Genomic DNA, 16,535 nt, shown 5'->3' with positions numbered 1-16,535 from the left:
AGGTATAGAGTTAACATGTACCAAGCACTTAAAACGGGTCTATTTGCTTTTCATATACCAACTCAATTAAACTCTGCAATATGACAATGTCTGAATCCAACAACTGGTAGTAATAGGGTTTTTCCTCAAATCTGGGACATACTAAGTTTCTTCTCTAATGGTCCTTGGCTAGCAGGAAAAAACAATTAGAGACTGTTTATTAAAGGAAGGGCAAGAGTTCACACCACACCACTCCTCCCACGTGGTATATGCATTCTTAGCCCAGCTGTACCACAAAGAGACGGCTCTTCCCCTAAGGTTCAAAGACTGCCTCCATGGGGCTGGAGCTGGGAGCACTCCCTGTTGTCCTCAGCACTGCTGCAGATCAACCGGCCAGGCACATCCAGGTGACGCCTTCCGCTGGATCTTAGACTCTGGACTTGACCAAGAGGGCAAGCTGAGATTTTCTGTCCAGATGTTATCTCTGCATTCATTTCTATTATGGGCAGCTACTCTTTTTAGACAAGATGCAATCCTAGGGTGTAAAGTGGATCACTGTAATGCAAACCACTGACTTACACAGGTGGGGTATACAGACTGCATGTTTCCTATTGCCTTGGTTGGTTAACAGTCTGACATTAACCATATTACGGATGGATAAAGTATATAAGACATGGGTTATGGGATGTCTTCAAGTTATAAACAAGTTGTTTTTAGAAAAGGTCACTTATAACTTAGATCTTTGGAATCCAGGATGCATTTCTGCACATTAATTTACAGTGGTATAAATCAATGTTAAGCTGCCAGGACTGCCCACAGAAATCTACTCAACCCACGATGTGAGCAGCACGAGGTCAGGTAACCTGTGTTCTATGGGCGCCATCCTGCCACTGAGCTGCCACGTGGCCCTGGGCAGCATTCAGAGCATAAGCTCTGGATGGAGAAGGACAGGGTTGGGCACAAATGCTGCCTCACCCACCTGCTGTGTAATCTCAGTGAAGTTATTCAAACCCCTTGAGTCTAAATTTCCAAAGCAGTCAAATCATATTTGGGGATGAAACATATATATAAAGAGCACAAAGGGACCTACACAAAAATCACGAAAAGGGTACTAAATTCTGCAGAAGCCAAATAATGTCAAAATGAGTGTGGAAGAAGGGAGCCCTTGTAGCACTTCTGAAAAAAAAAATACCTGCATTCTAACTACAAGGGAAGAAAGAGGGAGCAGGGGCCATAATGAATAACGATCACTCCAGAGGATAGTACAGAAAGTACAATTTGCTTTAATAATTCAGTTTTTCTTTTTCTTTTTTTTTTTTTTTGCGGTACGCGGGCCTCTCCCGTTGCGGAGCACAGGCTCCGGACGCGCAGGCTCAGCGGCCATGGCTCACGGGCCCAGCCGCTCCGCGGCATGTGGGATCTTCCCGGGCCGGGGCACGAACCCGTGTCCCCTGCATTGGCAGGCGGACTCTCAACCACTGCGCCACCAGGGAAGCCCAATAATTCAGTTTTTCATTTGGTTTCAAGACCTGTCAAGTATCAAGGAATTAATACACACATATATAATATACTAATTTTGTATATACAAATTATTTGCAAAAGCATGGAAAAGTGTCTCATGAATCATTTGATCTGTAATAAACAACTGGTACAAAACACTGAAGATGGTGAAAACCAGGTGGGGCAGAGCCAGGAGATCCTGAAAACTCCGTAGGGCTTATCCAGAATAGATTTATCTAGTAGTGATGCTGACTCACATGTCCATGTAGATCTACACAGGTATATTTCAAGATAAATTATAAGAAAGAAAGTATTGGGTGATCCTCGAATCACTAATTTCAATCCAAAATTATTAAAATGGGGCCTTTTAAACTTTGCTTTGATGTTAACGTCAGAGAGAGAGAGAGAGAGAACCATCAACAAAGGGGGTAGGTAAAGGATTATTTACTACATACAATCATACAATGTTTATGAAACCCCAGGGTGAAATAGTGCACGAAGAAAACAGAGACTATTTAAATAATCAGAAGGGTAAAGGGATGGGGGGGTTAAAAGCAATTTTTAGGATTTCTGATACATATTGTGGTAGCAGGCAGAAATCAGGGCAAATCTTCCTTTTGCTCTCCTCTGCACACCAGCAGAGATTTGCGTAAGGTGGTATGGCTGCACCCTTGGCCTGACTCTATATTCCTCCCTAGAGATCTTGCTTGGAGGGCCCGTATACACACACTCCAGAGCAAACTGCCCTAGGTTGTCAGAAACCAGCTTTCAGGCAGGTCCAGCTGGTGATTCCACTTTATGGAATTCCACAGTTTAGTCAGAGGTAGTTGAAAAGATTTATAACTTTGGCTGCCTCTTTTCTGATAATAAAGTTTTTGGAGTGTTTGTTTGTTTGTTTGCTTTTTGCTTTTAATAGCTTGACCATTTGGGGCTGCAACTGCATTACAGTAGCTAAACTGCAGGTTTATCTTTTCTCTCTCTCTCTCATTTCCTAGTAACTAGTCACGGTGATTTACTATTTTAATGGTACCACTGACTATTGGCCTTGTCCTGCTATCCCTATGCTCCTAGGATCACTCTCCATTTTTGGATATGTTTTTCTTTTTCACTGCTAGAATACTTTCCACAAGAGGTCAAGGCAAGCATGACAATTAAATTTTGTATTTCTGAGTTGAAAAAAGTATGCTGTTCTTCCAGAAGTTTCATCTTGCATTCTCAGTTTAAGGGGCTCCCCTCACTCTACATCTTAGGAGCAAGACATGGTTAGCCATGAGCAGGTTGTTCGTGAACCACAGTCACCTTTACTGTTAGAATCAGTTTGGAAGCAAACTGAGAAGGCACTACAGCCTTTGAAATCACTATATAGAGGCATCCCTAGGCCAAAAAAAAAAGAGAGAGAATCTTGACCTAAATTCACATCTTATATAAAAATTAACTCAAGATGGATCACCAACTTAAGTATGAAACATAATACTATAAAATATTTAGAAAAAATGAAAGAAAATCTTCAGGACCTAGGACTAGGCAAAGAGTCGTTAGACTTGATGCCAAAAGCACAATGCATAAAATGAAAAACTAATAAATTGAATCATTAAAATTAAAATTTAAAACTTTTGCTTTGCAAAAGACTGTTTTAGCAAGTTGAAAAGAAAAGCTACACACTGAAAGAAAATACTGGCAAACCACATATCAAAGGACTAGTATCTAGAACATATAAAGAACTCGCAACACTGAACAGTAAGAAAACAATCCAGTTAGAACACAGACAAAACACATGAAAAGACATTGTGCTGAAGAAGATGGACAGATGGCTAATAAGCACATGAAAAGATGTTGAACCTCATTAGTCATTAAAGCAATGCAAATTAAAACTACAATGAGATATCACCATACACCTCTCAGTATGGTTAAAATAAAAAAGAGTGACAATACCGAATGCTGATGAGGGTGCCAAGAAACTGGATCATTTATACATTGCAGATGGGAAGGAGTAGAAAACGGTATAGCCACTCTGGAAAAGAGTCCAGCAGTTCCTTATAAAATTAAACATGTACTTATCATTCGACTCAGCCATTCCATTGAGCCTTTATCCCAGATAAATTAAAACTGACACTCACAAAAAAATCTTTACACAAATGATCCTAGCTTTATTTGTAACAGTCCCAAAGTAGAAACAACCCAAATGTCCTTCAATGGGTGAAGGGTTAAAAAATTGTGATACGTCCATAACATGGAATACTACTCAGCAATAAAAAGGAACAAACTGTTGATACATACAACATCTTGGGCAGATCTCAAGTGCTATGATCTGAATGTTTGTGTACCCCCAAAATTCATATGCTGAAACCTAATGCCCAATGTGACGGTATTAGGAGATTGATGTCTTTGGGAGGTGATTAGGTTATGAGGGGCAGAACTCTCATGAATGGAATTAGTGCACTTATAAAAGAGGCCTGAGAAAGCTCCTTGCCGCTTTCACCACGTGAAGTTACAGTGAGAAGGTGGCCTTTGATGAACCAGGAAGGGGGCTCTCACCAGACATAAAGCCTGACCATGATGGCTCCCTGGTCTTGGACTTCCAGCCTCTAGAACTGCGAGAAATAATTTCTGTTGTTTGTAAGCCACTCAGTCTGTGGTATTTTGTTACAGCAGTCTGAATAGACTAAGATATCAAGGGAATTGAACGAAGTGAAAAAAAATCTCAAAACATTAGATACTGTATGATTCCATTCATATAATATTTTTGAAATGACAAATTATAGAGATGGAAAACAGATTAGTGGTTGTCAGGAGTGGATGGGCAGAAGGAAGAAGGTGAATATGGCTACAAAAGGGTAGCACATGGGATATTTTTGATGGAATTGTTCTGTATCTTGATTGTGATGGTGGCCACACAAATCTACACGTAATAAAACTGAACAGAACTAAATACACACACACACACACACACACACACCCATACACAAATGAGTGCTTCAGTGCTTGTAAACCCTGGTGAAATCTGAATAAGGTTAATGGACTGTATCAATGTCAATTTCCTTGTGATATTTATTATACAATAGTTATGTAAGGTGGGAAACTAGATGAAAGGTATAAGATATCTCTGTATTATTTCTTAGAACTACATGTGAATCTACAATTATCTCAGAATAAACATTTAGTTCTTGTTTATTCTAAGTGTCCTATCTTTCAATGGTTCACCCATTAGATGCCTGATTTCTTCCCTCCCCAAACAATCTTGCTACTCTCTGGGGTCCTAATAGGAAAAAATAATTCACTAAAATTAATAGTATAACTCTTGTTTTCCAAAAATTCTTATTCATGGTTTACTATTACTAAGTGAAACATGTCCTTTGGATACAACCCTATATTTGAATACTGACTCTTACACTACATGAAACGGACAAAATACTTACTTTCTGAGTTATCTCATTAATAAAACAGGGAGAAAACCTATTTCACAAGTTTATTGTGAAGATAAATGAAATAATAAGTAAAGTACTTGGCACATAGTAGTTCCTTAACAATCTAAAACCTAGCTTAATTTCTGAATAAAAACATCAAAGAAAAACTTTGTTTTTCAGTTTCCAAGACTTACATTTGGAAAACGGGAAGTGCATCTTTAACAAGAATATTGGGGCTGGGGATGTGGTGAGACTGAATTAGTTCTTAAGAAGTATTTCAATTTAGGAGACCATAATGATCATTTTAAGCCTATGTTCTCGCACTGAGTTTGAAAACATTCCAGCCATCAAAATGATTTATAAATGTTTTAATGAACCATTCATGTTATTATGATTAGTGAGTGGCTGCCATACAGATGTTTAAATCTGTAAATAGTAACCAATAATATAGTAGATTACTCCTATTCAGATACTAACACATGTACATATGTTGGACGAGTTCAAGCTTTAAAAATGACAGGTACTGCAATGATACAATTTCATCCATTCCATTTACCTACAAAAATACTTTTTAGTAATAGACACCCCACAAAGTAATAAGCTTTAAATATGTCATAGAGTTTTAGTTATAACTCAACTAATTAAGCTACAGAGCAGCAGGAACTAAGTACTTAGGATTTAAAATTCAATGTAGGTTGTTAAACACAGGATTCTGAGCAATCTGCAGTGCAATGCATATAGAATGTTAGATTCCCTGAGCAGTACTGGCCTGAGAGAACTGTCAAGGACAGAAAGAGAAGAACCAATCAAATGTTACTTCTCTAGTGTAAATAAGAAAAAGGATGAAACAAAGTGCATTTAACTTCTACTGGTTACCTGCTCTGTTTACGAACAGTCACAAATCACAAAATGCCAAGTAATACTTTAAGAATAAAGTCCCCTCAAACATTTTTTAAGTTCTGATATAAATTTGCAAAATGAATGCTTACCGAGCAAAATAACTTTGTTTCCGTTCCTTCTTCTCTTCCTTGGTATCCATAATATGCAATCAAAAGTGCAAAATATTTGCAAAATTCCTTTTTAATCAATGGGTCATCACCCTGAAAAAAAATAACAAAGTGACTGTAAATTAAGAAGTTTATAACGGCAATATGAAGAATGAAGCAGGGTGGAGCTACATGGCCCCAACAAATGGAAGCTAAACTTTAACCAGTAAGCATAGTCACATGAGTCATATATGAAATACAAATGCCCCCGTGGGAAGGGGAGGGGGGCAGGAAACTACAGTTAGAATGGAAGAGTTAAACTATAAAATAAAAAGTGGCTGGAAAAATAAACTGAAGTATTTTCCTCATAATTAACAATTATTTCAAAACGTGCTAAAACAAAAACCACTGACTTTAGAAGGCTTTAGGCTAGCTATGCAGAAGCTAATTTTTTTTTAATTTCTGAATTTATAATCACTCCTTTGAAGCCGTTAATGACAAATATGTCTCATACATAATGAGGAAAAATGGATCACTTAGGTGTTTTACAAGAATGTTCTTTCTTTAAAAACAAATCAGTGCTCTATTTTACTTCGGAAACATGCCAGCGAGTACGTCCCACTTAAGCAAATGTGGAAATGAAAGTACAAAGCCTCAGGAAGCTATTCTTCAGAATGGCTTTATATGCTTCTCTCTGCCACTCCTTCCTTCCCACCCCTGCAACCCTCACCTAAGTTTCCCAGAAGCAACCTAATTTAAACCTGTAATAAGAGGTTGTCTCCAGATCGATCTTCCTTAAATATCACTTTCATCATGCCATGCCCCTGCTCAAAATTTCCCAATATCTACTTACTGCCTGGTTCACTAATCTAAACTGTCTGCACAGCATTAACCTTTCCTAAAATCTGTCTTCTCACCCTGAATGAGTCTCAAAGTAAAAGCAAAGAATTTTCATTAATCAAAATTATTTATTAATCCATCTCAACTCCGTAAACAATTTAATTCACAACATATATTACAGGGAAGGTACTGTGATAAGTATCAGAGACCAAAGATAAATAAAACATGATATTTGGCCTAATGAAATTTATTGTCTTGCAAGGGAGACACTTAGGATTTCAGGTCAATGGGATACAAATCACTATGAAGAAGGCACAGGGCCTAGAGGAAGAACACTTAGCCTTATGCAGGGCCCACCCCACCGCAATCCCCACATACACCAAGATCTCAAGGATGAGTATGGGTTCCTGGTTAAACGGTACAGGAAGCAAGTCCAGCTTGAACAAAAGCAGGGAGACACAATATTTCTCTGTTGCTCCAGGATCAAATGTGAAGCAGGGCAACAGTGGGAGATGAGGATGAAGACACAGGCAAGATTAAGGTCATGAAGACCTTTCATGTCATGCTGAAGAGTTTGAACTTGATCCTAGCTATGCGTTATGTGCTACCACCCCCTTCCCTGCACCTTTGTCGGCACCTGTGTCACTAAGTGATCATGCTGGCCCAAGGGCACCACGCCCGGCAGACATCACCGAAGGGGAGGAGGGAGTGTAACACATACAGATCACAGAGGATGGACTTGAGAGGATCGAGAACGGGGAAAACGGACGCAGTAGAAAGATATTACAGTAAAACTAGTAGAGAGAGGAGGGCCCACACTTCGGCCAGCAGTATTTGACACAGAAGGAGGGGGCACAAGTTCAGAAAATATTTAGGAGGCAAATGAGTTCAGATTTGGTGACTCATTCCATGTAGACAACATGGGACAGAAAGGAATGATAAATGCTTTCCAAGTTTCTGCTTCAGGGACTGGGTAGACTGTGAAACTACAGATATGATACAATCTACAGGAAGTGGCATGCATTTGGAGGAAGGGGGCAGAAACAGATGAAAGATCAGTTTTGGACATGCTGCCTTTGAGTGCTCATGGGATAGTCAACTGGAAACATTCACCAGATGTTTGATTTCACGTAAAGCACAGGAGTGCAGCGAGGGCTAGAGAAAAAGATTTAGAAATTATCAACATATGGCTGTAGTTAAGGGGAAAAAAAACAAAAACAGTACGATAACACCCTGCAGGCATGACAACTATGCACAGGGTCCTGTATGGAAACAATGGATGACACAGTTTCAACTCTTACTGCTTTATCTCCATGGCTTTGACATGGTGGTGCCCTCAAGGGATTTACCAACCAGTAGGGAAATTAAGATGCATGTCAGGTCAATGGGATACAATTGGTTAAACTAACTCCACAACAAAATGTGGAGTTAGTAACCTGGAGCTGTCCGAACAATGACACTAAGAAACCAGAAGACACAAAGTTCAATTTTGATTGAGGTGACAAAGTAAACCTTCTAGGGTGGTGAGGATTTCAATAAGTAAAGAGGAAAAAGAGACAGCATTCCAGAAAGAGGGAATACCTGAGCATAAGTATGTGCATGAAAAGGGCAAGATGGGCAGAGTAGCTACCGGGCAGAGAAAGAAAACCAACCACGATGCCTACCTTCTGTTAAGTCACTATTTCAACGTATTATCCCCATGTTCTCTCTTTTAATCCTTACACCCACAATATGAGTTAGGTATCCTTACTTCCATTAAACTGAGGCTGAGAGGTACCAATTTCCCTAGTTCAACATTACCAGCCTTGGTGGAGCAGAGATTTAAATCCAGTTTGGTGTACATTTCAATGTCTTTCGATAACCTTTGGAGCCAGAAAGCATTTGGAGATGAGTTAGAAAGCGTGGTCTGGAATCAGCAGCCTCCAACGCCTCGGCGTAGACTCTACAGGTTAGGACAAATGTACCTGGCCATGAGTAGGACGGGGGTCACTGAGACCTCCAATAGGACTGCCTCAGTGGAGTAGTGGGGATGAAAGCCATGACTCAATGAATGAGGGAAGTACTCATTCAAGAACTGTGGTAACAAAGAAAAGACAGTGGCCAAGTGTCCAACTCTCCTAACCTCCATTTCACATGTGGCCTGAACCCACTGGGCTCCTCCCGAACTCTATACCTTAATCCTTACTCTTTTCCCAAGCCTGAGGTAACCTTGCTACACTCCTTCTGACCAGATCCAGCACAAGGGCCCAATTCTGCTCCCCCGACCACTCGTGTGCCCTTCTCTCTTGGCCGTGTAAGCGTACTTCACGTGTCACTTATCACTTACTGTGAGGCACTTAATCGTACGCTGTGTGACAATGCCACTTCACTTACCCTCCTCAGCCCCAAACAAACCAAAGCTCCTCCAAGGCAAAAACCATCATGTTTCATACTTTCCTTATACTTCCCTAAATACCTAACACAGAACTAGGCAGAAAAGCCACATAAAAGCTAAGCAAGGAATTAATCCAGTCCTGGGGATAAGATCAATTATATGACAAACTGATATCAATCCAAGGATTCCTCCCAAATTAACAATTATTTGGAAATGGAGAATGTAGGTTCAAGCCAGCCTCTCTGGAACTCCAGATAGAATTAGAACCCTGGCTTTCTGCCCTGCCCTGGGCCAGGTGGTTTATTTTAAAGTTCCTCTCCTGCATGCCACCATATGTGATGATCTCTGTTTATTAGATTTCCCCTCATGAATAAAAATGAAGTCATAACAATCTAACTGGAAAATTTTTATATTGCAAGCTGAGCCAGAAACTAATATGTGGTTCCAGTGGAAAAATATTGACAAAAATAAGTACAAGAGGAAAAGATTAAATGATCCGAGAACTGACATCTGGTGCTGCTGTGTCTGTTTAGAACTGGCAGAGCTCTTTTTCCATTTTCTCTTTGATAAATAAAAAAATACCCAAATCTTTGGTTTCTTTTAAATTTCTGGGAATTTATACATTTCTTAAACAAGACAGATGCAGTTCTTTCAGGTCTAGGCACACCAACGGATTAACCAGAAAGAGATCAGCAAAGGATGCTATAAAAATGATTTGCACAGCGCATCACCCAGCAGCTTTCACGCTTCAGTGAAGAGCCAGAGCTCCTTTAAATCAGTCTCTAATGGGAACTACATTTTCCATTATAAGTGGTTATAATGGGCTTCTTAAAAGCCCTTTTTTCATTTAATGCTGACTTTCTCCTCACATCAATAAACGCTAGACTCGTCCAAACACTGAATTACAAGAGTCTCCTGCATTTACAGTGTGTTACATTTTTACATTTACGGTGTATTACATTTACGGTGTATTACATAATTACAAGAGTCTCCTGCATTTATGGTGTATGAGGGAACACAAGATGTAGCTTCTATTTAAATATTATTTTGTAATCTTAAATCAGAATGGTCAATTTAAACCTACATTCAGTTCATTATTCAAAAAAACAAAAAACCAAAAGAAACCGGCACATACAAAATCCTTACCTCATAAGAGCTGTGTTGAAGACAAAGTATTTTCTGTGTCACCAGCAAATGTCTGATGCTCCCCATGACACCACTTAGAAGGGATTTAAGGACAGAGCTACCAGACTCCCTAACTACATCAAACCAGTGTGGACCCACAGCCCAGTGTGGCTTTTTGGCTTCACATCTACACTGCAGCTCCTTGTTCATTCAGGTATAACCAGCGAGGACTAGAAAAACACCCGAGCACCCATGATGTCCATCAACTGTTTTCCCAACAACAGGTTTCCTATTATACAAATGAAATAATGACAACAACATGCTTTAAGGCTTGGTCACACTAAATTTGTCCACATAAGGAACAGACCAAAATGTACCGTTCTATGCAGACATTTCCTCCTAGAAAATACTTAGACTTATACTGAAATATGACAGGTGTTCAGTCTTTCTCAAAGCCATACTGTCATCTAAACACGTAAAGGGTATTCAAATATCAGTGTTAACCAAGGTCAGAAGTTTGAATACTCTTTTTAACAAGAAACCTGGGAAGAAAGACACAGAAATAGAACAAAAGTCCGCCACAAACATGTAGGGGGAGCATCTAGGAGATAACGCTCCCAGATAAACAAATGTGTGTCACAGAAGCAAAGCAACAGAAAACAGAACTTAATGGCAACAAAGAACTAAAAAGTTATGCCTGAATCAAGGTGATGATAAAGGACAGGCCAGTGGTCTATCACTTGAATGGGACAAAGGCAATGGATGGCAAAATGACTGGAGACCTCATCAACTCTTACTCCATTATTCTTTGCCTAGGGAAATGAAATTCGACCTGAAAAGAATTAAACAAATGTGGGTTTCAGTGCTCTTTTACCTAAGATGAGTACAGAGGTTTCATCAAATCTCCTAGATACTCTAAATGAAGAATCAACTCTGGGCTAGACAGATCACTTCATAAGTTCTCTCTAGGAAGAGAACGTGCAAATGAGATTTCTAAAACATCTCTGGCACGGTCAGGAGTTGTTGAATATGTGGAAAATGCCAAAAGCCTGACAAGAGGCAAATACTTTTTAATTTTCAACAAAATAGAGAAGGGAGTGTGCAAATTACACACTGGAGAACATCACATAGATCTGTAGCAAAACTTTAGACGTGATCATTAAAGGCAGCTTGGCAAGGGCTCAGAAGAGGAGGCGGTGAACCCTGAGATCCAGAATGTTCACAGAAAACCAACCATTCAGCAGAACAACAACAAACAAGCAGGTTCCTTTTTGAAGCATCTACCATGGACCAAGTACTCTGCTGGAGATACAAAGATGAAGACAGCACTCACAGGCCAGGAAGCTCAGGTGGAACAGGCAACGGACACCCACCAGCTGGTAAGACGAGTGGTCCAATATTGGTGGGTACAAGGAACCACACAGCACAGAGTGGAAGGAACTACTCTCCCAGGAAGGGAAGGAGGGTCAGGGAAGCTCCACAGATGATGCCAGAGCTGGACTATGAGGGAGCAACGGGAGTTTGATCCTGAATGCAGAAGAGGTTGGTCTCACTAGGCAGAATGAGGATGGTACGAGCCATCGGGAGGGAATACATAGTACACAGGGAGGCCTGCGTGGTCTGGTGTGGCTCTCGTATAGGGCTGGTAGAGGGGAGGAAGTTCAGAGAATGGTGGCCTAGCCAAATTATACTGACCTAATTTCCCTCTTGGACATAGTTACTGTTCCAGTGCATCAAGGAAATTAGGTAACCACTGTGTAACTGTACTAAAAAGGCACTGGATAAGTTTCTCTTGATCTGCTTATGAATAAGATTGAGAAATGTGGCCTAGACATGGATGGATGCTTCTATGATTAGACTCATTACAGAAAGCACTGAACCACTGTACCAAGAGGTACGTGCTGACCAACTGACTGGCCTCAACCCGGAGCTGGGAGCTGACCTCCAACTTCAACCTGGAGGGAAGATGTTAACAGCTTAATGCAGTGCTCGTCCTTAAGGCTTGTCCTCACCAGTAAATTCACCACTGACATGAATGAAAACAGGGGCCTCGGGGCTTCCCTGGTGGCGCAGTGGTTGAGAATCTGCCTGCCAATGCAGGGGACACGGGTTCGAGCCCTGGTCTGGGAGGATCCCACATGCCGCGGAGCAACTGGGCCCGTGAGCCACAACTACTGAGCCTGCACGTCTGGAGCCTGTGCTCTGCAACGGGAGGGACCGCGACAGTGAGAGGCCCGCGCACCGCGATGAAGAGTGGCCCCTGCCCGCCACAACTGGAGAAAGCCCTTGCACAGAAACAAGACCCAACACAGCCAAAAATAAATAAATTAATTAAAAAAACAAAAACAGGGGCCTCATTGGACTTTTGGAGGGATAAATAACATCCTGGATAACAGCATTTCAATTCAGACAGACATCAGCTGTCTGTAGATTAATTTGGGGTTCTACATCTGGGAGAGGTGCTAAGGAACGAGAGAAAGGGAGAACCCAACATTAGCACAAGTGACTATGACCTGCAGTTTGAGGTGACAGTAAGATCCACACACCCAGTGGTGCGATGCCACTGCTTCCCAACCCCTCCCGCCCCACCTTGGCAAAAACAACAAAACAAAACAAAACCACTAATGCAATCAACCCAGAATAAAAAAGACTATGGTGGTCTGTCCCACGCTTTTTGAGGATTCGAATATATCAAGATTACTGCACTTAGCTCTGGGTCTCCCACTACCATATAGGAGAAATATAAGGAAACTGGAACAAACAGAATGATTAACTAACACAAAATTAAACTTTAAGAATAGTAGTCAAAGGGGCTGGTCAGGGTTAGCATGGGAAGAGTTGGGAGGAAAGGGCAGCTATTTCCAAATACCTCAAGGATCTTATCTGGCAGAGGATTTAGCCTTGTACCAATAGAACTTCAAGGGTGTGCCTAGGACTAGGCACCGGATATTAAGGGAGAGGCGTCTTGGCTCAACATAAAGGCTTGATGCAAAGAGCTGTCTCCAGAGACAGCAGCTTCCTATCGCCAAAGATGACTGAGCACAAGTTGGACAACCATTCTGTGGGGTCGCTGTAGACTGGAAGTTCTCAACCTTATCAAAAAATCAACACCCCTCACCTAAATAAATACAGTTGCCCCTTGAACAACAAGGGTTTGGGCCTCGTAGGTCCACCTATACTCCTATTTTTTCAGTAACTATAGTACAGTCCTACAGGATCCTCAGACATAGAGGAACTGCATATACAGAGGGCCCACTGTGAGTTATACACATTTTTTTTACCTACATGGAGGATTGGTGATCCAACCCCCCACATTTTTCAATGGTCAACTGTATATAAGTATTTTATAACATGCCCTTTATAATGCTGAGATGAAGTTGATAGATAATATAACCCATTTAACACACTGAATTTTATGAAGTCGATGTAATGCCCCAAAGGAAAATAATTGATAACAGGTAGTTCAGTATGTAAATTCTGAGGTTTCAAAAATCAATATAATGCCAAAAGAAAAGTAGCTTACAACAGGTAAGTTATAAGTTAATAATTTATAATAATAAAGTAAATTCTCAGGCACAATTTCATTAGAAGACACAACAAAACACTCAGATGGTTACACCAACTTATTTAGGACAAGTTTAGCTGTAGGTGAAATAAGATCAGAAATAATTTCACTACATATGAGAAGTACAGGAAGATGAAAGAGCAGAGGTGAGAGGTTGGGAGGGGGTGGGTAATGGGTAGGTGGGAGTACACAGAACATTAGAATAAAAACTAGTGCTATAAATAATAACCAGAATTTCTATACATAGTAATTTAGAACCAATCTCTTTCTTTTCTTTAGAATGTCCCAATAAATATTCATGTAGGTCCTACAGATGACATGAAATTTGAAATATAAGGACAATTATTTGTTGTCTAGGACTGTCCTGCTCATTGCAGGGCACTTGGCACCTCTGCTTCCCCCAACTAAATGCTAGTGCCCCTCCCCAGGAACCATGCCAACCAAACTGCACCCCAGTGGGGAATGCTACACTCTGAAAACCACTGTTACAGAGGAAAGTCAAGTTCCATGGATAAACTAACATTTTTAATTAAAATTTTTTAATTTCAAAAATTCCTTCAAAGCTGAGATCTTACAAACTCCACACATCTGAGTCGTTCTCTGTTTTCAAGATTCTCTGTGCTTTACCTGACTAACCCCTCGGACTCTTATTATTAAGGCAGCACAGTGCCCTTAAAGCAGGACAAGCCCAGTTGGAATCCAGATTCTACCATCTCCAAGGTATGTAGCCTTGGGCAAGTTACTCAATTTCTCTAGACCCCAGTTTCCTTATCTGTAAAAGGCCTGGTATAGAGATGAGATGTGTCCAAGAGGTATCTATCGAGTCTAGCACCCCATGGAACAAAGAATTCTCTCCATTGAGATTTCAACAAGCCCAAATGTTCCTGTGTTCATGAAAATTACACCTACCTTCATCAGCACCTGGAGAGGCAGATTCAAATTTGCCCCTAAACAGAAACATTAGATCATGAACTAACTCAAGCCAGGCAGCCCGGGTGAATGTAGAGATGACAGCAAGCAGCAACAGTTAAGACTGTTTACTGAACATTAACCATATGCACCAGATTTTTTTGTTCAATGCTACTACACACACTGTTTAATCTTTATGACTATATGAGAGTTCATATTCTCAATCCTTTTTAGATAAAGAATCTGAAATTTAGAAAGGTTGAAACATTTATTCAAGGTCAAACAGCCATAAAAGTTAGAGCCAGAATGATCAGCTTTATCTAATGCCAAAGTCAGAGCCACTCATTATGGCCTCTAACGCGAGGCAATATTACCACACAGAATTTTCACGTCAATTGCCTGGTTCTTTCCAGATTTACCCACCATTAAAAGAACAAGAGGGTGAACACCGGTTTTCTGGTCAATTGTCTTTTAGGACATCGATCCTGAACTGTATTCAGGTTAGTCACCGCTATTCATTAATAAATGCACTGCACTGAATATGTTCAAGCATTTAATAAACATTTATTGCACTGAATGAGACTTTTAAAGAGCTAACTGGAAAGCACATTCCCTTAATTCACTAAATTAAGTGAATTACCTCTTAAGTTTTAAGGACAGAAGTAATAATAAAACTGTGAATATGCCAGAAATATTTCCCTTAGCTGTTGGCAATTTTTTGTTTGTTTCTGTTGTTTTGAAAAGTAATCTTCTGCCAATCCAATTATTTCCCCGCTGAAAACGAAATTAGTAAATACAAAGAATCAGAATTTAAAAATGGAATTTTGATCTTTTTAAAAAATGTTGTTTATTGATTTTAAGTTACAAAAGTCCCCCCCTTTTTTTTAGGGGCTAAAACTGAAGGTCCTTTTTAGAACTAAAAATTATGATTCTATAAACTTCTACCGGAGGTTTTTAATATACTGCATGCATTCTCTCATTAATACTTATAAGGATATATGAATTCAGTCTTGTACAGTTTTCTACCTGTACACAAAGACAAACAGGAAAAATATGCAGGAAGTCATATAAAAAGTTATTGGAGGCAATGAAAACAGAACAGAGTCTGCTCTGCTGACCTCACGTCTCAACCATAAGAGGAAACTTCCTCTTTCTCACCATCAATCACTATTTATTGGTTGTCTGCTCTATGCATATGATTGTCCCTACCCTCACAAGAGTTGAAAAAAATCTGATGCCTGCATCGCCACAGAGGTAGTTTCTAGGGACACCCCCTACTATTGCTCCAGTACTGTAAGATCACTTCAGATCATCTCTAAGGTGAGTCTAAAGGTGGTAGGCTCCAAACAGTATCAATAAACAAACAGGTGACATGGGAAGAAAAGTTTGTCTTCAATTACTTCTGGAATTCATTTTAATATTATTCGATAGACCCACTGCTAAAATCCTAGGATCTCTGGCCTATTTGACTCTTTTTGCACATATCTTCTAGCCCTGGCCCAAAAGGAATTAAAAAAAAAAAGAAAAAAGTTCCACAGTCTTCTGGAGTCTCTACTAGTATAGAACTCAAGCCTATTCCCCAAGGCCTTCCAGAGAGTAGGCACCAATGTGAATCACTACACCAGCTGCCTTTGCTCACAGCAAATGCCATCACTGCTGCAGGGGTTCTGGTCTTGCATCATGCCCCAACTCCTTCAACTTTAGGACAGAAATAAGTGTGGCCAGTGGTTACTACTAATTATTATTATTATTATTATTTGATGGGAGGTATCTATTTGATGGATCTGGGTTAATTGATGCAAACAAAACCAATAAAATTTGATGGATGAAAGATGTAATAAATGGAATACCTT

General features: G+C 40.1%; 1 protein-coding gene across 3 annotated transcripts in view; it reads right to left on the bottom strand.

Moving 5' to 3' along the window:
- Window positions 1–16,535, bottom strand: part of NCOA7 (nuclear receptor coactivator 7) — a 144,166-nt gene that overhangs the window by 112,945 nt on the left and 14,686 nt on the right. For all 3 annotated transcript variants that reach the window (XM_029223478.1, XM_029223479.1, XM_029223480.1), the window contains exon 2: window positions 5,873–5,983. In XM_029223478.1, coding sequence (XP_029079311.1) covers window positions 5,873–5,922 — 50 coding nt within the window. In that variant the 5' untranslated portion in view covers window positions 5,923–5,983. The remainder of the gene's footprint in view (window positions 1–5,872; window positions 5,984–16,535) is intronic.

The sequence above is a fragment of the Monodon monoceros genome, unplaced genomic scaffold (genome assembly GCF_005190385.1).
Source record: "Monodon monoceros isolate NGI ecotype Baffin Bay Population unplaced genomic scaffold, NGI_Narwhal_1 Super_Scaffold_15, whole genome shotgun sequence".
Taxonomy (NCBI): Eukaryota; Metazoa; Chordata; class Mammalia; order Artiodactyla; family Monodontidae; genus Monodon; species Monodon monoceros.
The sequence above is the reverse complement of the archived record's forward strand: the minus strand, read 5'-3'. Positions and strand labels throughout refer to the sequence as shown.